General features: G+C 39.9%; 1 protein-coding gene across 3 annotated transcripts in view; it reads right to left on the bottom strand.

Annotated features, from left to right (window-relative positions):
* Positions 1–24,052, bottom strand: part of CTNNA3 (catenin alpha 3) — a 544,923-nt gene that overhangs the window by 193,602 nt on the left and 327,269 nt on the right. For all 3 annotated transcript variants that reach the window (XM_075717289.1, XM_075717292.1, XM_075717291.1), the window contains one exon: positions 987–1,079. In XM_075717289.1, coding sequence (XP_075573404.1) covers positions 987–1,079 — 93 coding nt within the window. The remainder of the gene's footprint in view (positions 1–986; positions 1,080–24,052) is intronic.

A 24,052-nucleotide genomic window follows, 5' to 3' on the forward strand; every position in this document is an offset into this window, starting at 1 on the left:
TTAAAAGGCTTTCCTCCAGGGCCTGCCAATTCTGTATCTGCCTTTTCCCCTAGTGCTACATGGCACGTTTTGCTGGTCAAATCTGCAGAACTCCCAAGAAACTGAATGATTCAAGAGAAAACACTGATATGTGATATTTTCAGAATTTCACATTTCCTTGATAGAAGTTTCTTTTTCCCCCAAGTCTTGCATTTACTCAACAGGCATAAAATGGACTTTTCAAGCTTGTAATTGAACATATTACTAATATTTGCTCCTCACCTGCTATTTCAACTACATTCAGCATTCAAACACACAAAAGGGTAAGAGTATTTAGGTCACTCTGTAAACTGTAGTGTTCTTCAAAGAACTAATGGTCTTGAAATTATGCAGCCTCAAGGCTGTAACACTCAGATCAGACTCACACAAATCAGTAAAATCTTTGCTTTAAACAGATGTAACTGCAAAATTTTTGTATCTCTATCATTCTGAACGTGACAGATAAAAAGTGATACCCCTTTTATAAGATGTTAAGTACCAAAACTTTGTAGCTTTTGAATTAGTGATAATCAGAACAATTCATACTTTAACATTCACATACACAAAAAACAAATCAAGTGGTAATAGTATTTCAAGCTGAAGGCCAAAGTATCTATTGCTTTCTAAGAGTAAAAATACTCCCAATTTGCCTACCATGTTACACTGTTTCTTCAATCAGGTTTAATTTCAGAAACAGAGCAGCATGTTTCTTCAATTGCAATTTTTACAGCTTTTTGAAACTCCCAATCAATGCAGGCTATTAACAATTCCTATGTTAACCACTAAGATAAACAAATTAACTGACTATTTGCCCTTGATTTATCACTTGGTCTTCATTTACTACACTAAGCTGTGCGAATAGAATGTGAATGTAGACCGAAGGAGCATGACGAAACATCTATGTTGTGTGACAAAAATATACTGTATGCTCAGTGTGCTGTAATGGGAATTAATTGAAAAAGTCATACCTGTGGGCACAAAGTCTCTATGTGATTAGCTGCCATTTGGACAATTTTCATTCCATCTTCATTTGTTGACAATGAACAAGCAAGATTTGCAACCTTAAATAAACAAACAAACAGCTTTGTAAGCCAGTATTCATCCCCAGACTCTCAAACTTGCCAAAAAACATCTCTGCTAGAAAGCCTTCATTATTTGTGGAAATTAATTTGTCAAACAACATATCTGAACAAGGAAACACAGGGAAAAAAAAAAAAAAAAGGAGCTGTGGAAAGGGGTGACTAACAAGAAATCTCATGACCTCTCCCCAATTTAGTTTCAGCACATAATAGCTGCAGAGTAGTGTTTAGAAAACATCAGGAAATTTCAAAGTAATATCCTAAGGCTTCAGCTAGATGGCTTGTGACCATGCCTGTTAATTTTTCAGAGCCCTTCAAACCATGTCCAGCTTTTTAATTTGTTTTTTAAACTTGCTTTTAAGACCATAAAGACCAAATAACATTTGCCTTGATTTGTTGTAATGAAATACAGAACGATTTATGCCCTGAGCTATCCACAGATCATTATTTTAATTAGTGGTAGGATTTTCTACTGAAATAGTCTTATCAGTGCAACTTACAAAAAATGTGTAAGGAAACTTCAATTCTGTGAAAGAACAAGTCTATCTTCTGTTTGATTTTACTATGCACCATGGAGATAGAGCTTCCTTTAAAGGAAAAAAACATCTTCCATGACACTCCGCAGTTCAACAAGTTTGAAGAGATGGAAGGAAAAAGAGCATTCGCTTCAGCTCATTGCAACTCAACATCAACAGGTCTAACAGACAGGTCTGACAAAGGCAAAAGACGGGCTGGGATATGGGGATCCAGGAGATCTTATCAACCTACTGAAGACATATAATGTCCTTACATAAACTCCTACACATTAGTCTTCACAGCCTTCACCGAAATAGCTGTATTACATATATGTCACTTCAATGTTAATGCAGATCAAGAACTGCCTGAGAAACAGACCTCTGTAGTGCTGCAAATACCAACACAGATATAAACATAGATATGCACAGTTAATTTGTAATTATTCAAAACTCATGCACTGAGTTCTACAGTCCAGCTGCTGCAAAATAAAAGCAAATCTTCATTTATCAACATTTTAGGACACTATTTCTAAGAAAGAACAATAGTTCCAAGATGATCTATTACCAAAGGCTTTTATTATTCTTAATTGGTGTAAATAATTACAAAGAATTAGTTAGCGCATAGCCAAATTAATTACTTTTCCTATCCAAAATTCAGAAGAGACTAAGAAAGCTACTTTCTGAACAGGATGAGGACTAGAATGCACAGCCTTCCATGTACATCTGTGCCTACATATAAATACTTTATGAACCTATGTATCCCTGGTATTCCAATACAACTCACTGGTTCACCACTTGTGTGATGTGTTACCTTGTCCACATAAAAAATAAGGGTTTAAGAAACCCAGTTTTCAGAGATGCACTCAAGCTGTATTCTCTTTTATTTGAAGTAAACTGCCATGGGTTTTTTAACACAGTATTTGAGAAAAACTGGTTTTGATCCTATGCTTCCCCTCCTGACTCTTCAGCTGTAAGTTACCTACAGATGTTTTGGTATCATCATGATACAACTCTAAAAGTCACTATTCCCTCCCCTCCAAAAAAAACCAGGTTTTTTTCTTTGGATTGAAGGTCAGGGTTTTTCATTATTGCTTATAACAACTAATTCACTTGGGTTTGAGTATTTTCTTTGCCCCAGTCACCGAGCTGCTTGTGTACCCCAAATGTAACACTGCATTCATTCACACTCCATTAATATACCATCATATATAAAAAGCAGCACTCTACAAGGCTCAGTGCAAGTATTACTGATCTGTTTCTTAAAGAGCTCCTCAATGCCAAAAGCAGTAACATTTCAAAGGTTAAAAAAAAAAAAAAAAAAAAAAAGCCATTCCGCCAGGACGAAATAAACTCTCTCAGCAGCTTTTTCTCTTTGCCATAAGGTTCCTCAAGTTTTCCAATTTCATTTCACAGTTCCCAGAAAAACTTTACTTTTAATTTCTTGGGATCCACTGCAAATATGCACTGCAAATACGTAGCTCCTGTTTATCAGTAAGAACAGTTTTAAGATTAAGTTCTCTGCTATAAGCAATAAATGTTTTGTCCCTGTCTTGATGTGAAAGGCAGATACAGAGGCAGCTTACAACAATTTTTTTTTATCCTGTCTCCCAGTTGCGTTGGATGAAACATCTTGATACAAATCGAGTCCTTGACATAAGTTGTGTCTCAGAATCACAGAATAATTTAGGTCGGAAGAGGCTTCCAGAGGTCATGTAGCCCACCCCCCTCTCAAAATATGAGAATGAACTCTAAACCAATCTGTGCCAATAGCTCTACGTAGCAGATCCACATCTGGGGACAAATTATGTACACGTTACCAGATCACGTTGAAGATCAGAAGGGTAAAGAAGAGCGGCTCTTCTCTGACAAAACATGCTCAGGTTGGAAAGGATCTCTTAATCCACAAGCATCCTCTTTTATTTGAAGTCAACAACCACAGGTTTTTTACATATATATTGAGGAAAAACTGTTTCTGATCTTACACTTCCCCTCCTGATTCTTCAGCTGTAAGCATTCCTTGCTAATGGCCCAATTCATAACTGTATTCTCAAAGCACAAGCAGCAAACTAAGGATATAAGCATTGGGAATTTATGTTAAGCCACTTTACAATGACAAACAGAGGTCTGTATTATTTACATTAGATGTCTTTTAAAAATCAATGAAGTTAAAGAAAGTACTTTAGAATAAATACATTTATTTTGTTACATTTCTGCTAGGTATTTGAAATTCATACTACAGTGCTACACCAACAGTGAATTTAGTCCTTTGCCTTTCATTTTGATCGACATTAGCAAATCTTTTATTTCCATTAGAAAATGGGTAGAATTTTCTTCTCTTGGCATTTAAGTGGCACCACTTTTCTACATGTAGCTTATGCATAAGTACAAGGGTTCTCTGTCAATCTCAGTAGGCAATTAGACTAACAGCTATTCCACCCAAAAGACAATCCAGATTCCAGTAAGTCATTAGCATGGTCTCAACCATCAGCACACTCACTGTAAGTATTCTCCTTACCAGCTCCTGAAGAGATCTCCTTAACACAAATCCAAAACACAAGAATCCAAATAAATCAAATGGAAAGAGTCGAAGGGGGTGGGGGCTTGGGGGGAGGGGTGTGTGTCTGTGCAATTTTTCCAAGCATAGGCCAGGGCATTTGAGAACCTGAAGTCTCTTTCAAAGCTGTAACATTGCTAATAAGGATGACAAGCTGTTTCAACAATACTAAATGTCTACAATCCATAAGAAAATCAAGCCCTAGCTCAGAGAAGACCCATCACCTTACCTTCCTGAAAGTATCATGCATATCTTGGAAGGTTTCTCAAACAGCAAAAATCCTTTATTACGCCACAGCCTCTCCCCTAAGCAATATAAGCTACACGAATACATCACATTTCTTTTGTATTCTCTGAGAGAGTGATGAGCTTCCCTTAAAAGGACTTTAAGCCCAAGTACACTGCAACTTCAAAAATAAATAAAATTGCAAAATGAAGAGCCAATAATTCCTTTCAGTCAGAAAATCATTCTCTTTCTGAAGAGCAAAGTTTGTCAGGACAAAGCTTTCTTGGAGGCTGGTCTGACTGAAATCAGCTCCAACAGAACTTTAAAAAAAAAAATCATCAATTAATACACTAATTAAGGTGCAGTAGGGACAGGAAGACTTTGAACTGAGCAGGTGAGTGCAGCGCTGACAACAGATGAAATACCCCATTAGCCTGATGGATTTCCATTATGGAGGCATCAAAGACACTATTATTTGATGCCCATCACCTGTACACAAAACATACGCCAATGCACATTTCTTTTACATTCCTGAAGTTATTAAACAAGATTCTTACAGGCACTTTAATTTGTGTTTCTATTTTTACTACTGACTGAGGGTTTGCCTTTCCTTATTGGGGGGAGAAGGTTCCTCACTTTAGAATTTGGTGAGCCAGCAACTTTTCAGGCTAGAAACTGTTGAAGAGTAAGACTTGTGTATACTAGATGGAATCAGTAAAAGAACCAACCAAACAAAAACAAACCACGCCCAAAACCCCCCAAATAATCACATTCCTCTCACTAACTTGCATGTTACACGGAGCATGCATGTGTATCTATGAGAGAGCACAACTAGAACAGCTTTTAGCAGGGAATGTGTGCATGGACTTTTCCAGTTCCTACTCTTTATATAATAATTGAAAGGAAAAGGAAGTATTTAGAGGCTGTTGGAGATACATTATACATGAGTAAGTTCGCACTGTTGCCAAAAACTCTGAGATGGAAGGCTTTTTACCTTGACTATGCTCACACAAGTGCACTCACACTGTGTATCCTAGTGTTCTCTCCCCAAGTGGAAGATAAATGCTTTTAGAAGTCCTCAGCTTCTTTCAACCTCAGATTTCCAAATACTTTCCACTGGAGATTACAAGGCAAAAGGGAGAATACATACAGGAAAACCATCTTGGAGATCCACTAATTATTTCCAGTGGATCTCCAGAAAGGTGTGGCAAGAAAGATTCTTCAGAAAGGTGTGGTAATTTGCAAGAGCCGATGCCTTAAAGCCATATATTGCTGGAGGTAATGAAGAAAATGGATTGGGAACACTTTTCTTTTGCCTAGAGAAAGGATATTGCATTAAGAGTCTCAGGACAAGTGGAAGTTCACATACGAAGTGAGACTGTGTCTTCGCTGTGAGAGGACCAAGAGGTCTTACCCATGATTCTGCTGAAAAGAAAGAAGAAAGCATGATCCCGTTGGCCAGAGTCCTGGGGAGAGACATTTCAACCGTGACGCAAGGATGCATGATAGTGGCTTAAGAACGGATCATGCTTCAGAGTTAACTCCAAGGTGAGAACACATATGCAGAGCGAAATGCAAAAGTGAGATTTTTCAGTAGCAAAGGAGTAAATAAATCACTGCACTGCCTCACCACATATCTCATTCTCAGTTGAGAATAGCTTTACTCTTCAATTGTCCACACTGCAAACTAAGCATTAAATGCACTCCCAAGCATTTTTTTCAGTCAAATTCACTGCATTAACTCCCCAAAATTGAGTATCTTCATGGAAAGAGAGAGTCTGCCAGCTAACTAAACTCCTCCTATATAAGTTGTACTAAATGAAGCAACACGTTCTTTAGATGTGATCCCCCTCGCTCCACCAGGAAGAGCTCAGTTTCTTCCCATTATTTTATCCAGACCCCTAACTCACTTATACTATAAATCACTAAGGACAACTAAATTGTTAATTCCAGAAATTGTGTTTCCTCTTCTTGGTGAAGACTTCCTATTCTTCATAGCAAATACTTCCTGTCAAGAAATTCTTTCCACTGACAAAAGACCTTCCAAAGCTCTACCCACGCTAAAGTCAACAAGGTCCTTCACCGCACTACAGGGTAAGCCCAAAGTTTGTTTTTTGTAAAAATTTTTATCATAGTGTGAAGAAGTCTCTGGCAACCCAATCCCTCGCATCGATTACCCTATAGATATTCTTAAGACGGGAGCGCGTACAGCCTTGGATGACCAATACTCTGTTGATATTTAAGTGTCTGCAATATACTCTTATACAAAAACATGGTAAAAAAATGGTATGTCTAAAATGAAATCTGACGTTTCAAATTTCAAGAAAATTCAAATTGTGTGTCCCAAGATTTCAAATACAGTTTCTACTAGTAAGTTTAAAATACTGACCCTGTTGTTTCGCCTGTATTTTTTTTTAAAGGCATGTAATAAAAATCAGAACAAAAAACTATTTGTGTTCTCAAAACCAAGCACAAGTATTTCTTATACATACCTCTTGAGGACACTAACCAGATACACTGTCACTCTAACACTCACTGACACGATGACTGTAATGTATGGGATTAAAAAGGCCTAAAGATGACGACCTTGCTTTGCCAAAAGTTTCACAAAATGCAAAGCCTTAAAGACCTTCTGATGCATCAAGCTTTATCTTAGTAATCAACAAAGAGATGGGCACCAAGTAGAAACAAAAGAATCTGGAGAAGGGAGACAGGGCGCAGGGAACAGGACGTTATGACACAAAAAGGCAGCCTACAGAGGGTGGAAGCAAGGACAGGTAGCCTGGGAGGATTACAGAGAAATTGTCTGAGCAGCCACGGATCAGGTTAGGATACCTAAAGCCCTGACAGAATTAAATCAAGGGCAACAAGAAAAGCTTCTACACGTATATCAGTGATAAAAGGAAGACTAGGGAAAACATGGGCCCTCTCCAGAAGGAAAAGGGAGACCTGGTTACCCAGAATATGGAGAAGGCTGAGGTACTCAACAACTTTTTTGCCTCAGCCTTCACCACCAAGTGCTCAAGCCACACCACCCAAGCCACGGAAGGCAAAGGCAGGGACTGGGAGAATGAAGAACCGCCCACCGTAGCAGAAGATCAGGTTTGACACCATCTAAGGAACCTGAAGGTGCACGAGCCCATGCGACCTGATGAGACGCATCCACGGATCCTGAGGGAACTGGCGGATGAAGCTCCTAAGCCACTATCCATCGTATTTGAGAAGTTGTTGCAGGCCGGTGAAGTTCCCACTGACTGGGAAAGGGGTAACATAACCCCCATGTTTAAAAAGGGGAAAAAAAGGAAGACTGGGGGAACTACAGGCCACTCAGTCTCACCTCTGTGCCCGGCAAGATCATGGAGCAGATCCTCCAGGAAACTACGCTGAAGGCACATGGAAAATAAGGAGGTAACTGGCGACAGCCAACATGGCTTCACTGAGGGCAAATCGTGCCTCACAAATTTGGTGGCCTTCTACAATGGGCTTACAGTGTTGGTGGATAAGGGAAGAGCAAGTGACATCATCTACCTGGACTTGTGCAAAGCATTTGACACTGTCCCACATGACACCCCTGTCTCTAAACTGGACACACATGGATTTGATGGATGGACCACTCAGTGGGTAAGGAACTGGCTGGATGGTCACACTCAAAGAGTTGTGGTCAACGGCCCGATGTCCAAGTGGAGACCAGTGACAAGTGGCACTCCCCAGGGGTCGGTATTGGGACCAGCACTGTTTATCATCTTTGTCGGTGACATGGACAGTGGGATCAAGCGCACCCTCAGCACCACTGCCGATGACACCAAGCTTGGGGTGGGGATGCCATCCAGAGGGACCTTGACAGGCTTGAGAGGTGGGCCCATGTGAACCTCATGAAGTTCAACAAGGCCAAGCACAAGGTTCTGCACATGGGTCAGGGCAATCCCAAGCACAAACACAGGCTGGGCAGAGAATGGATTGACAGCAGCCCTGCCGAGAAGGACTGGGAGGTATTTGTTGATGAGAAGCTCAACGTGACCCAGCAATGTGTGCTGGCAGCCCAGAAAGCCAACCATCTCCTGGGCTGCATCAGAAGAAGCGTGGCCAGCAGGTCAAGGGAGGTGATTCTGCCCCTCTACTCCGCTCTCGTGAGACCCCACCCACAGTACTGCAGTCAGCTCTGGGGCCCCCAACATAAGAAGGACATGGACCTGTTGGAGCAGCTCCAGAGGAGGGACGCGAAGATGATCAGAGGGATGGAGCACCTCTCCTATGAAGACAGGATGAGAGAGTTGGGCTTGTTCTGCTTGGAGAAGAGAAGGCTCAGGGGAGATCTTATAGCAGCCTTCCAGTACCTGAAGGGGGCTTATAAAAAAGGTGAAGAGATTTCTTTTTTTTTTTACCGGGGCCTGTTGTGATAGGACAAGGGGTAATGGCTTTAAACTGGAAGAGGGGAGACTGAGAGTAGATATAAAGAAAAACTTCTTCACTATGAGGGTGGTGAGGCACTGGAACAGGCTGTGCAGAGACACTGTGGGTGCCCCATCCCTGGAAGCAGTGAAGGCCAAGTTGGACGGGGCTTTGAGCAACCTGGTCTAGTGGAAGGTGTCCCTGACCATGGCAGGGGCACTGGACCTAGATGATCTTTAAGGTCCCTTCCAACCCAAACCACTCTACGATTCTTCGACAGAAACAGACACAAATACAATAAAGCAACCTACTGAGGTGGAGATTAATCCTGAGTAATCACAGTTCAGAAGATACTTCATTTGTAGGAGCTGAGAGCAACTGAATACTGAACTAGGGAATAACATTTGAATTTCAGCATTACAGCAGTCAACGTGTCTTTTGATATAAATTAGATACTCTATGTGAATTGATTTTAACTGTTAGTCTGCTCTCCTCCAACTATAGATGAAAAAAGGTACCTATATATTCTTTGCTTCTAATTTTGTGGTATACTGAACTAACTTCTACAAGTTCATTACATGTTCTTAGCTTCTACCACTAGCTTTATTCATGAAGCCTTAAAAAGTCTTTTGAGGAAAATGACTGTTCATACCAAGAAATGCCATGGAAAAACTAGGAAGGTCAACAATAAATAATGACCTTGTTCTTTTTTTAAGGAAAAGGCTACATTGATGTATGTATGTCTTCTAGTCGTTGCTGCATTTTTATACGCATTTATGATTACTATGTGCATTTTTATGAGCTTAATAAAACATACATAGACTAGAATATTTGTTTAGAGTGAAAAAACATTTTCTTGTGGGCTGAAAACTTACCTCCAGTGGGCAATAAAGTAGTATCACAATGCTGCTTGTTTTCCAACCCATTTTGTACGGTAAAACTTAATTTCTTTCCAGATCAAGGAAAAAAGTAATACTAAGCTATTTATAAGCTGCTGCCAGAGTTCATATGTTATTTCTGCATTGTTTATAAAATGCTTTAGGACACTCCAGGTCAAAAATTACACTATTACTTTAATTTTTATTAGTTTTTACTGTTGTGGGAATAAAGTTAGAAACTATACTCAAAAATACATTTAACATATATTATGTCACTTTCCCTGTCTCTTTTAGCTTTTCATCTTCCACTCTCCCAGAAAGCTTCCTGAATCTGCTAATTTAACTACTGTAGGGCACTACATATCTGCAAGCCTCTTCACTCATCTTTTGGTTCCTTTTGCACTTCTCTTAATTTTGCATGTGTGTCTCTTCCATTTTCTGCAGAACTGAATTACATAGTACTCCCTTAATGCCATAATCACTACTGATTTGACAAAATTAGCTCTACCCTGTACAGTGGAGGCTTATCACTGCCCCTGTTGAACTGTAACCAACATGAAGAAGCTCCTCAGACTATGTCCCAGTTTCAATGGGCCCATGACACCTCAGGCCATCAAGGAAGAGATGCAACATATAGATGGGCTTGTGATCGAGGGGTGGACTTGACCATGGACACTATTGCAGAGGTTATCCATGAATGTTTAACACGCGCTGCAATCAAGCAAGCCAAGCAGTTAAAGCCTCTGTGGTATAGAGGACAATGGCTGAAATATAAATATGGGGAGACCTGGCAGACACCATCCTGGGCCTTGAAAAGCAAGTCCTGTAGCAACATGGCACCCCAAAAAGAACCGAGTCAGACAACGGGACTCATTTCCAAAACAACCTCATAGACACCTGGGCCAAAGAGCACGGCATTGAGTGGGTATAACACATCGCCTATCGTGCACCAGCCTCCTGGAAAATCGAACAGTACAACGGACTGTTAAAGACTACCCTGAGAGCAATGGGTGGTGGGACATTCAAACATTGGGATACACGTTTAGCAAAAGGCACCTGGTTAGTCAACACCAGGGGATCTGCCAATCAAACTGGCCCTGTCCAATCAGAACTTCTGCCTACTGTAGAGGGGGATAAAGTCCCTGTACTGCACATAAAAAATATGCTGGGGAAGACAGTCTGGGTTATTCCTGCCTTGGACAAAGGTAAACCCATCCGTGGGATTGCTTTTGCTCAAGGACCTGGGTGCACTCGACAGGTAACACCAAAGGGTGGGGAAGGCTGATGTGCACCTCAGAGGGATTTGATTTTGGGTGAGAATAGCCAATAAATTAAATTGTATGGTGTTAATTGCTATATAATACTGTATGTCATCATGTTTATGGCTGCAATATGCCGTATCAAGAGTATTACAGTAAGAATCACCCAGATTAATGAAGAATGAACTTTGATGAAACTGAGCAAAGTGCAGCAGTGATGGAAACAGAACTTGCTTCAGCACGCAATGGTCCAACATCACACACCTTCTCTCCTGCCGTGAAGGCCTGTTATGACAGATGGAGCCCAAAGTCATGGACTGAATGAACTCAGCGGACATTTCAGAGGGATGGCCCATAGACTAAGGGAATGATATCTCTGTGTATACATCAAAAGACAGGAAAAGTGGTGGTGATTAACCGGAATGTACTGGAAAGTGTGGGACCTGGGCATGACGTAGATGGTCTAGAATAAGGGCAGATACTGTCCTGGTTTCGGCTGGGGTAGAGTTAATTTTTTTTTCTTTTCCTAGTAGCTGGCATAGTGCTGTGTTCTCGATTTAGGATGAAAAGAATGTTGATAACACACTGCTGGTTTAGTTGTTGCTAAGTACTGCTTATGCCGGTCAAGGACTTTTCAGCTTCCCATGCTCTGCCAGGTGCACAAGAAACTGGGAGGGGGCACAGCCAGGCCAGCTGACCCAAACTGCCCAAAGGACTATTCCATACCATATGGCATCATGCTCAGTATAGAAACTGTGGGGGGACGGCGGGGGGGGGCAACGATCGCTGCTTGGGAACTGGCTGGGCACTGGTCGGTGGGTGGTGACCAACTGCATTGTGCATCACTTATTTTGTACATTCATTTATTTTTACTATTCCTTCCTTTTCTGTCCTCTCAAACTGTCTTTATCTCAACCCACAAATTTTCCTCTTTTTCCCTGATTCTCTCCCCCACCCCAAAGTGGAGGGAGTGAATGGCTGTGTGGTGTTTAGCTGCCTGCCGGGTTAAACCACAACAGAGTATTACATAACTTTAAATGCTTCCTGTGATGTTATTTCTCAAGTATGCAAAAAATTTCCATAATTAATTAACAAAGGATATTTGAATACCAATGGACTAGATTGTTCTCCTTTTTTTTTTTACCCAACATAAATCTAGAACAACCCACTGCAACTGGTTTATTTCAAGTTCCATGTACTCAGACAAGTGTTATACCAGTTCATTTAGGAGATTGTTTTGATAAACACACACAATACTCTGAAGCAAAGATCGCACATGTGTAAAGGAGAATTCCGCACAATAACATTTCAGAAATAATTTCCTTTTCAATAAACGTGTCAGGCTTGATGCAGAGCCCCATTAAGCTTTCTCTCACTGCTCTGGGTCACAGTAAAGACAGCTGAAGAACTAAGTCAAGGATTTCCTCTCTAGACCTCAGTGAGCAGAGCCCTGGTTATAACCAAAGAAAACAGACTATATTTGGATTACATCTGTGCTCTTGCAACTGAAGTTAGCTGAAGAGTCCACTAAATAGAAACTGTCTATAGGCGTGACCCACGTCTCACTGACAGTTTCTCAAAAAAATGTACCATCCACACCAGCACCAGGCTTAATCTACTGGAATAACCACAAAGTGGCCTTTGATATCTGAAGAAAGTCCTTCCATGGGGCCAAACATAACAGCAGGTGAAAGATCTAAATGTAAACCATTTTATGAAACCTCTCCCTCAGCAGTTTGCTGAAACGTTAGCAACAGAGGGCTTTCCAGCAGTACCACACAAGTACAGAAATATAAAGAAAACTACCTAAAAAGGAGAACAGGACAAGCAAAGAACTAAAACCTTTTTTCCTGCCTTGTCCCTATGCAAATAGAAAAAAATGGCAGTATAAAGACAAAAATTTATTTTAGCAGTAGACAAAGGTGTCGCATATTAAACCAGAAAAAAGCATGGTTTTCAAAAGGAGAAAGAGGCTATCCGATTCTATAACCATGTAATGAATAACCAACCTTCTGATTTTCCTTATCTCAGCCTAACCACAAACATGGCAAATAAGATAGCAGTTAACCATGGAGCAAGAGAAAGAGGCCATCATTTGTGCACAGAATTAGCTCATTCCTTAAAATATCTAAGAGGAGGAGTGATCAAAACTCACTGCAGGAATACAGAATCCTTGAGGAAACTGGGCACCATACACACTGAAGTGTTTTGGAACAGATTAGTGAGCTGGGCTCGACTATCTGACATTGACCTGTCTGACACTAGCAGGATTTGATAAACATCTATCACCACTAAAAGCCAGTAAGGATCAGGGTAGATCAACCAGTTCCTAAACAAATGCATCATCTCAAATTCCAAGTATCCCATATATTTTCCAGTTTTTCAGTAAAGTACAATCTCATGAGAGGCAGTATTTTGCCTGTTCCCCCCCCAATCAACTAATCTTTTTCTATCTTCTTAGGTGTTTCAATGTAAAATTTCCAAGTATCTCTTTCCTTCTGCATGAACATTTCTTTTTTCCTTTCCTCCCTGCATGAAACCCTCTATCTCCTGCACCTAAATAACAGGGAGGCAAATACAACACATACAATAAGCTGTTGTTGAGTACTCAAGATTTCAGGCCCTTTTCCTCCAGAAAACAAAGGTAAGATCCAAACATATGCATGAACACTTCCTCATTTATTTTCTTACTACTCATTATTCAAAAACTCTACAAAACAATATCCATTACCCTTGTTCTAAAGATTTTTCTGTTACACTAAACAACATACGGTTCTGTCATACAAATACCCAAGCATACTCGGGTGACTTTTGTTTCCCCTAGCCACAAAATCTTAGACTCTTCCGGTTGCCAGAATCAAAATCTTCACCTCAATGCCTCTGACTGGTTAACTGAGAGGGAAATCAATCCCAGGAGATGCAGTAGTGTATTTCTTCCAAGATGCATACACCCCCTATTATTTAAATCAGCATGAGCTAAGAAGACTCAGTATGCTAACAAAATGAAACCACACAGCTCTCACTTAGCACTTAATAAATATTAGTGGAGCAGGAGGAGAAACAGACTTCTTTCCAGCAGTGTAATCACTTAGTTAAAACACCAGAAATTCTTTCATTTCAATGTAAATATTTTCAATTCCTTGAAGAAGTAGGACACCTAACAAATAAAACATTAAATGAGTGTTTTTGAATGAGAAACAAAAACACCGTTCATGTAACAGTTCTTAAAAGAGTTCAAGATAGAAGCAGTCCCCTACAAAAATTACATATTTATCCTTTTACAAAAACAGCTATGCTTTAAGCACACTGTTCTGATGCAACACCTGCTACAGACTTACATTTTTATAAATAAAAAGTCAATCATACTAAGCATAAATTAATTTGACAGTACATGAAAAACAGAATTCATGTCTGGAAAGTTACAAAGAACAACCACTTAGAAATGTAATGAACACTGTACCACAAATACTTTAAAAAAAATGTCATTTGGGGGGAGGGGGGAACCCACCAACAAATCTGCAGATAATCAATGATTAAATATCAGTGCCACAAAACATACCTTCAAAATTTAATCCATCTTGGGATCAGCCCTTCACGGAACTTTGGCCTCCACAGAAAGTATGGCAATTCATTTTATATCTAACACTAATACTGACCACGTGCTTTGGCAATATAGAGAAGTATACAGCACTACAGGTTTCTGGAGTGTGTGGGTTTTGCACTAAGCAGCAGCTAATCTATATTCTAGTTCATTCCCAACTATCGTTATTATTAACTACTGGTACAGAATTATAGATGTGTGTGGTGCTTGAGCACTTACAATCAAATCCAGGATGAGAATAATAGGAGAGTCAACAATAACACATCGAGGGTTAGCTACAGCTGAATGTGAAGTTTGACATGCAGAACCTTAATGCACATTACCTAGAAGCGTAAATGAACTCTACAGTAACAAAAGAACACTTCCTTCTCCATAGTTGAAAGGAAGCAAGACAGGGAGATATAAGCATACACTTACTCAGTAATACAAATTCAATCCACAGTATTAGCAGAAATAAAGTAGCTCACATGAGCCATGCAAACTTTGATATTAATGTTCATTTACATTACATTTACATTTCTTTATTTTCTGCAGGACACAGCACTGCATTACAAATTGCATGTGGTGAATTTAGAAACAGTGAAACTGTTTATTCTGTAAAAATTACTACAGAATTCAGCATGTCCAATTTCTCTTAAAAAAAGTAATTTCTCCTTGAGACAACAAAAAAAATTGCCTGATGATGGGTTGTCCTTTTTTTCACAGGGCTAAGACCAAAAAGACTACCTTAGATCCTTAACGCTGAAATCAGTGCAGCAACTTTGTGTTTCCCTGCAAGCTACTAAACAGAAGTTCAATGACACTAGCGATAACTAAGAGTACTAAAACATACCGATGCATAGAACAAGATCCTAATTTCACTTTACCTGTGAAAATCACAAACACTATCACTGACTTGGATTAAGGTGTGCACCAAAAGGTGCCACTGACTTTCCAGAAACACACTGTTTTCCTCCCAAGATATTTAACTGAACCAAATTAGTACTGCAAAATAAATGCACAAAACCATCCAACCATGTACACCAGCATACACAGTTAGTAAACTGGGACAACACAGTATCAATGAAGGCAATATTTGCTAACTTACTATTAATGGTACAAATTGGTTAGTACTATAATGAAAATCCAAATTAAAACATAGATAGAATGAACATATAACAAAAGCGAGAAATGGTATAAAGCTGCGTATCTTTTCATGCTGCATGCCAGGAAGGTCTATGAAGCTTTAGGCATTCTATTGTCAGTCCTGAGAAGACTTCTCCTTAAAAGGGAAAAAAATGCTTTATCAGAGAAGCAATTTTCCTGATAACCATACAAAACTGTAGCCCTCCAGAAACAAAAAAAAAAAAAAAGGTGGGGGGGAGAAAAGACAGCGTCACCCAACTTTTTCAAGATTCAGTCTGTGGCAATATCTGAATTCTAGCACTTTGAAAGCCTTCCCAGAGCAAGTACAAGGTCCATCTCCCAATTTAAGAAAGGACTAAAATTTACTGAAGAAAGTGGATCAGAGCTAAGGCACCTTATGTGATGCACAACCACCAGCTCCTCCTACCTCACACAAATAAACACATTAGATGTATTCAAAGAATTCTTTTTAAATATTTAGTTTTGAGAAAGAAAAAAAAGTCCCCATTCAGAACCTGTCATGAGTTAAGTCTCTCAGTATTCTTGGAATCTTTCTCCAACCCAACTGCCTCCCTCCAACCTTTGGGACAAGATAGCACCAATTCAGCACTAAATGGTGTGCAACCCTCACAGCATCTTTGCACATAGGGGAAAAAAAAAAAAAACAACTTATTTTCAGAAAATTTTTGGCTTTACACTTCACAATTAGTTGAATGGCTCATTTTTCCCCCCAGGCTTTCCAACAGCTGAAATGTTGACAACTGCTGTTTTCTGGAATTAAAAAAAAAGGAGAGTAACTCAGAGAAACCCTCCTAGAGAAAACTACCTTAATGATTACCAGAAAGGTACAGCCTTTCATATAGCCTCATTCAAGACAGGAAACAGTCACAGAACACGCATGCATAAATTTACATCTACCATCAACAACAAATGCATTCATTTCACAGAGTTACACAGAATACAATATACCTTAACGTTTTCAGTGTTATTACAAAGATCTTTAGTCTATTCTTGTCCTGCTTCCAATGAACACAACTTGAAAAAAATAACATCCAGAGGAGGGGGACTACTTTACCAGTCTATTACCAAACAGCTTTAAGCGTAAGAATAATGCATAATAATTAAGTAAAAATACTGACCAAAATACAACTCTAAACTGGACTGTATATCCCTCCCTTCCACCAATGAGCAGCTGCTCGCACAAGTGCTCCCGAAAGCTCATTAGTGCTTAAATGCAGTCCTTTAGCTCAGAAAAAGCCAAACATTCTGACTCGAAGAACTGAAAGTGAAAATTTAGCATGCTAGGGAAAAAAGTACTTCTTAATATATTGCTATCATTGCCTCACAGATTGGTATTTTAGGTTTTATGCCACGCAAAATCAGGCCTTAAAACGACAAGGCCATTGAGCTTACTGCTTGCAAAAGGAAAACATTACTTCTTAACATCGACGACTTGATAAGGAAAAAAACCCACGGATATTACTGGTTTTTAGCAGCCTGAATTGCCCTGCACGCTCTGGGCCGCGCACCGCCTGCCTGAGTAGTTTTCTCCTCAGCACCCGGCAGCTCGGCACTCAGAAAAGCCTCGGCCCAAAATGGCGGAACTCTCCTTCCAGAAGACGACAACGCACGTTCGCCAGTCTACACTAAGAGCTCGACAGAGAAACGTGCAACCGAACCAACCCTACCCGCGGGGCAGGACCCGCCGCCCCTCACCGCCATGGCGCCGAGCGCTCCGCCACGCACACCGACCGAACCTTCCAGAAGGGGCGGGGCGGGGCGGCGCCGGGGGCAGGGCCGCGGCCGGCTGCGACAGGGCGGAGCGTGCTGGGCCAGCAGCGCGGAAATGGCGCCGAGCCCCAGGGGCGCGCTCCCAGGCTGCCCGGGCCGCGGCGGCGGGGGAGGCAGCGGCCCGGCGGGGGAGGCAGCGGCCCGGCGGGGGAGCCCGGCGGGCGGCTGAGGTAAGGAGCGCGGCAGCGCCCGGCCCGGCCCGGGCAGAAGGGCCCGTGGCTGGAAAGCTCGAAGGAGCCTTTTCTTTGAATGAGTAGCTTCGTGAAAAGACACCTCAAACGCCGCCATTTCCTACTGCCAGTGGGTTTGGTTTCTTCTCGCTGAACATTAACTAACCACACGGGACAGGCATGACGTTTGCCTATGTGCTACTTCAAAAGTTGCCATACTGAAGTGAATCGAAATTTTAAATCGAAATTTAAAGCTGTAAACATGCTTAGGAAGCTTTTTATGAAATGCCCAAGCCAATTGTATTTGCAGTGGCTATAAAACAATCCGTAATTCACTCATACTGAAGTACATGCATGTATGTATACTCGATAACTAAGTCGTCTGTAAAGCAAAATAAATGTTATATTGCTCCAGTGGTAAAAATCTAATCTGTGCCACGGGCACATAGTATATTCTTATGCATTACATTATGTCATTATTGCATTACAGGATATTCTTATGCATTCACTATAGGCTACATTTCAAATACCTTGTAAAAATATAATTAATCCTCTCATTCATTTTTACCCTTCCTTTATCCCTTAAATTAACATCTAAGTAATTTTTCTCAGGTTTATTAGTTTTCTTCTCTTTGTGAACACTGTCATGAGGTGCGTTCCTGCAGCTCCTGTGAAAGCCATCTATTGACAGCAAATTCCAGTTGCAGTGGCGCTGGAGTCTCCTAGCTACTGTAGTTTATATGGAATAAATGTTGTACTAACATAAAATGCTTCTGTGTCAGGGGAAGTCTTTATTTCATGTTAATTAAGTTTAAAGGTTGATAAAACATTTTATAAGAAATGCTTGACTCATTTTTGCAATATGATCTCTGGTCTAGGAAAGGTAAAATGGATCACAAAGGAAAACGCTTAAAACCGTTTATAAGCCTTGCAACCAAAACTTACATGTAAAATCATCCAGATGTCCAAACTGCAGATTGCAATGCAGTCTGAGGCATCATGTGGGCTCACCCTTAAGCATGTGCATAGAACTGAAAGTGTAGGATTGTGAGCCTACTAAATTCACTGACAAAACTCTATGGAGACTGTGTCTTGTTTACAGTACGCTGGCCTTGAAACAGGGCAAATGACTTCACTGTTAATCAATGTAAAGTGATGCGCAGATGAGAAACAATCCTAATGCCCAGCAGACATCCGTCCAACAATGGAGTAAGAGATGTGGGGGTTACTAATATGTTTCAAAGGAAACAAATCTCTGTGCAAAGAAGTCTAGAATTACGACCTATAAATGGTTCCTAATAAAGAGCTGACAGGGTACATGTTAATTAAGCTGAAGCTCAGAACAGTGATCTGAACTTCCCATCACAAAAGTACATGGGATACGGCTACTCCTGTTTATCTGTCCCGTTACTGGACCGGCTGGGTAAAAGAGAGCTGATAGGGTTGTGAATGAGGACAGTTCATTATGAGAAAACATGCCTAAATACTTTAAATCTGTCCTACTGAGTCTAGCAAAGAGATTCCTTGTGCCTAGCAAGACCAGCCTGTGTTTTTCAGAAGAAGAAAGTTTTAGAAATTTGTCATGAACTCGGTATTTTGAATACCAGGCTAAGAGTTATTAAAAAGCAGTTTAATACAACGATGTTAAAATGTGAGCAATGTGATCTCCTTGGAAGTAACTATGTTGACATTATTGCATATTGCTTGAGTTTGTTGTTCAGTTTCTTTTAAAGAGCTTCTGCAGAGGATGAATTACACCAGAGGGAAATACCTAACTGTATGTGCATTTTGTCTCGGCCAAGTTGCCAAAACCAAAACCACTCATCTTCCCCGTTAAACAAAGATCACTTGAGCTCCTTGTGATCAAAAATCCTAGTCCATGACTTCCCATAGTATGTTTTCTTGATAATTTCCTTGCCTTTTTTTTTTTTAAGGAGAGTTCAGCCACTGTTCTTTTATTTATGCCGTTAAGTCTGTATTAGGAAAGGATTTGCCCTACTTTTTGTTTTCTTGCCTCAAATACAAGATATTAGATAGCTTCTCTAAGTATTGTGCAGACACTGCATTTCAGAACAAGAACATTTCTCAGTTATTTCAATGTATTCAAGAATTCACATTATTAAGTACAGTCTTGTAAAAAGCACCACCCTGGCAGTGGGGGAAAAACATACTCATTCAAAAGCCACTTGGCAGTGGTAAAATACCCAGAAAGATTCCTAGAGAAGTGATTAAATTGAGCAAACAAACATGTTGCCTGATCCTCTAGAAAATACTCTTAAAATCCTAGAATGCTTTGGGTTGGAAGGGATCATCTAGTTCCAACCCCCCTGCCATGGGCAGGGACACCTTCCACTAGACCAGGTTGCTCAAAGCCCCGTCCAACCTGGCCTTGAACACTTCCAGAGCTGGGGCATGCACAACTTCTCTGGGCAACCTGTTCCAGTGCCTCGCCACCCTCATAGTGAAGAATTTCTTCCTTGCATCTAATCTCAATCTCCACTCTTTCACTTTAAAGCCATTACCCCTTGTCCTATCACTACAGGCACAAGCTTTAGTAAACTGATGTTAACATTTTGATGACATGCCTTTTTTAGCACCTTCAGAATTATTCTGTTATAGGCGACTGGCTCATTACAGATCAGTACTATCAAAACTATCAGACTTCTGGGGACGTAAGATGGCATCACAATTTCTAATATTCTGAGGAACTTCTAAAACTGGTTTCTGCAGTAATACAAGAAAAAAGTCACTGCCACTGCACTTCTGTCAGCTGTCCTTACGTTATCAGGAAAAATGTTAACCGGATGTATTATGATGAGGAGTCCATGTTGAACTGAGACAATATCCCTTTTGGAGCTCACGTAACTTATGGTACACCCTGCTCGCTGTACTAGGTGGCTGATGTTTCTAGCTGTTGAAATATGCCCCTCAGACATAGGAAGCCTGATAAATCTTTGGGTTGTTTATCTTTTGTTCCCTTGCTTCACTCTTATGCAATAAAGGCTGTGATTAAGAGGATTAATGAAAATGTCACCACTAATCACCTGAAGCTCAATCAGTAATAGGAAAGTTGGGTCTTATTTGATTAATTACATAAAGGTGCAAAAATTCTCACATTATGAATTCAGGACTTGCTGCAAGATGCTGGAACTCTGTGAGGCCCAAAATAGCAAGGTTCAAAGTCTTAAAGTTTACATATGCTTAGAAGTACAGGCTTGACTCTAAGCTAATTTTATTGAATTGATTTTCTTAGTTCACTATTTTGACCACATTAGCTCTCCATTAAGCATCCATCTACCAGCTCCAATACATCAAGAACAAGTTACCTGTCTTTAAAGGCCTCCTTCCATCTGCCTGCCATCTCTCAATTACGGTTGCCAGGCTTCTTCTATCAGAATTTAAAGCATTTTTTTGTATTAAAAGCATTTGTGCATTTTTCCTGTGCTGCCTTTCATTTTAGAAATAATTCCACACACACCCCCAAATGCGATTACCATCTTTAGGCTTCCCTTTTGCATGCTATCTGCAAACAACCAACCAACCAGAGCAACACCTGACAACAGAGGGTTTGAAGGCTGTAACCAGTAAGGCTGTCTATGCTGTTTATTGACAGCTGTCACATCTTGACAAGCAGGTCAGTTTGCTGAAGGACTCTTGGAGCCTTCAGCACAGAAATGAATTCTAGCTAAAATGGAAAGCAGGGGTTTAGACCTAACCCTTGGGATTACTGGCATTAAATTTGTGTTCCAGACATTAAAAGTTTGATTTTTAAAAAAGTTGCAGAAAAAAAATTATCTGTAAGTAAAATGAGGAAGTGTATTTTTTGATTTTGTAGTTAGATTGGTATTGCTTGCTGCAGACCTATCTAATCACAGATTTGCTAAAATAAGCGAAGTCAGCAGTTGGATTGCTAAAATGGATCCGCTAAGATCTTTGGATTTAACTGAACTGCAGCAACAAAGAACCTACACGAAAGGAACCCCTGCTGCCCAGATCTCACGGATGTGCTGTTAACTAAACCCTGCCTGAACAGCCAGGCTGCATGCTGGTCTCTCTTGAAAGTGAAAAAGTCAGACAAAAACAGGGGAGTGCTGAATGGGAATTCTGTATCACACAAACTGAGGATGCATAGAAATTAGCAAACTGAAGCTGGTTTTCCTCTCAAAAACAAAGCATTGTGTTAACTAGCTAAATAAGAGTAAAAAAAAAAAAAAAAAAAGACGTGTCTGATAAGAGAGGAGACTTAATTTGTCAAGGATAGACTGAATCTAGAAATTAGTATGGTAATGTAACGAAAATCCACTTCCCATTCATAAATATTCATCGTGCTTAAAAACGCTCATCTTTTTACAAAAAATGTCCTCCTAGTCTGCTGACAGGTACATTTTATTCCCAAAATGCTGACCAATATTCTGCATGCCTATCTCGATATGCTAACTGCTTCATGTTTCATACTTAGATATATGCTCTTTCAAGCAGAAAACCACACAAGTTCGGCATCCACAGACTATTTGTACAACAGGATCCTGCATCCTAGTGACAGCTGCTGTGTATGTTTATGTACATGACTAATAGAAATTAAACTGTAATGCAAAAATAGGGATGATGATATACTCTTCAGCTTAGGGTCTTTAATTGCTATTTTGACACAGATGTGATTATATGATGATACCACTGATAGTATATTATGGGTTAAAGAAGAATAGTAACGAAAGTGCCGGCAAAAAAATTACAAGCCCTAGACTTTGATCTTACATCTGGGGATGAAAATCTTAGCATCGAACTGTCTGAAACTAAAACCTTCTACATAACAGGACTCGTGTTTCTTGTCTTCTGATTGTGCTCCTAAGAGGAACGATAAAAGATTCTGCTCTCTTCTGCTCTCCTGAAAGTTAATAAAGATGTTCAGTAATCTGTCAGTTTGACCTCTACACATGCAGTTGTTGCAGAGTTTTGCCACTGTCAGAAGTAGTTTTGTTTTGCAATAGCTCAGTAAAATCAATACTAAAGAACTAGTAATGAAGCATTAAAATGTTATGTTTATTTAGTCTGGGATGAAAACCCATAGAAATCGGTGCAGTGCTGAGAATACTCAATTCCCTATTGTCTTTGAAGGTGGTAGAAAGAAATCAGAAACTTCCAGTTGACAGTACTTTGTATATGCAGTACTTTAATATGTAAAGCAAAATTTATTAATGGATTGTGAAATACCATTTTAGATTAAGTTGCTCTCTGCCAGGAAGCTATGTAAGTATTACTTTGGCAAATCTCTGGGGTTTTGCTGGTTTTCAGAATTCAAGTAGTTTTCTTCCCATGATCCTTAGCTCCAAGTAAAAGAAAAGTAACGTGAAGGAATGTAGTCCTTATGTACTGGACGTTCAGAGGTTAAAATAATAGCCATAACAGGCTGCTAGAAGGTTGGTTGGTGTAGACTCAGGAAAGCACAAGAGAGAGATGATTTTTTAGGGTTTTTTTGTCTGCATCTTTCAGAGTTATGGTGAGTTCCTCTCAAAACCCAATTTTCTGGGTCAGTATATTTAAAATTTGACACAGAAAGATAGAGCAAATTACATACAAAATCAGACAAAGTGGCAAATAAGAGCTATCATCTTTTCTATATATATGTGTCAATAAACCAGATTGAAGTCGTGAGAATTTTCCCATTGTACTTGAAGAGAAATATTTACTGTTTGTATAGAAAATGAAAAGCTACTTATCACGATTAAGTTGCAGATTCCATGTTGAAACTGACTTTTGGCAGAACTGTTTTCCACAAGAGGCAAATGTAGAAAGCTTTAATTCAAGAGCCAGTGGCCCTGAGTTTTGCTTGAGAGAAAGGAAGAGTTTTCTTATAGCATGCTTATGAAGTTATTGTCAATATAGATTAATTTTGATTACCAAATACTTACTATTATTTCCACTGTGCTGGGTTTTGCCAACATATTGATTAATATGGTTAACGCTGAAAACATTTCAGTTGTACCATATCGAAGTTCTTCCATATTGCTTGCCAAAATGGCATTGTAATAGCATTGAATGAAAAATAATATTAATATCTATGTATATCTGAAACCTCAATTTCTTTACAGAAATTGCACCAACTAATGGTTTTCTAAAGAGAAGGAGTTAATTCAGATAAACCCTTACATGGACATTCTTAACTGAGTTTAATGGTGACTGATTTTGAGTTAGCTAAATTCACTTATCTCTGCTTTATTCCAGGCTCTGTCATTGATCCACATGACAAATTCATTCTGCCTTTCTGTCTCCTCCTACAGTTTATCTGTCTCATCTGTTTTCCCAAATCTAGGGACCCAGATATTTCTTGGAGTCTCCAGAGTGCTATTGAAACACAAATGAAATAAATGCTACCTTTGAAGAACTTAAGTTCTGTGAAGGATGAGCAATTCCATGAATTTGGCTCACATTAGTTCAAACACATTTTCTG

This window comes from Pelecanus crispus, chromosome 10, assembly GCF_030463565.1.
Source record: "Pelecanus crispus isolate bPelCri1 chromosome 10, bPelCri1.pri, whole genome shotgun sequence".
Taxonomy (NCBI): Eukaryota; Metazoa; Chordata; class Aves; order Pelecaniformes; family Pelecanidae; genus Pelecanus; species Pelecanus crispus.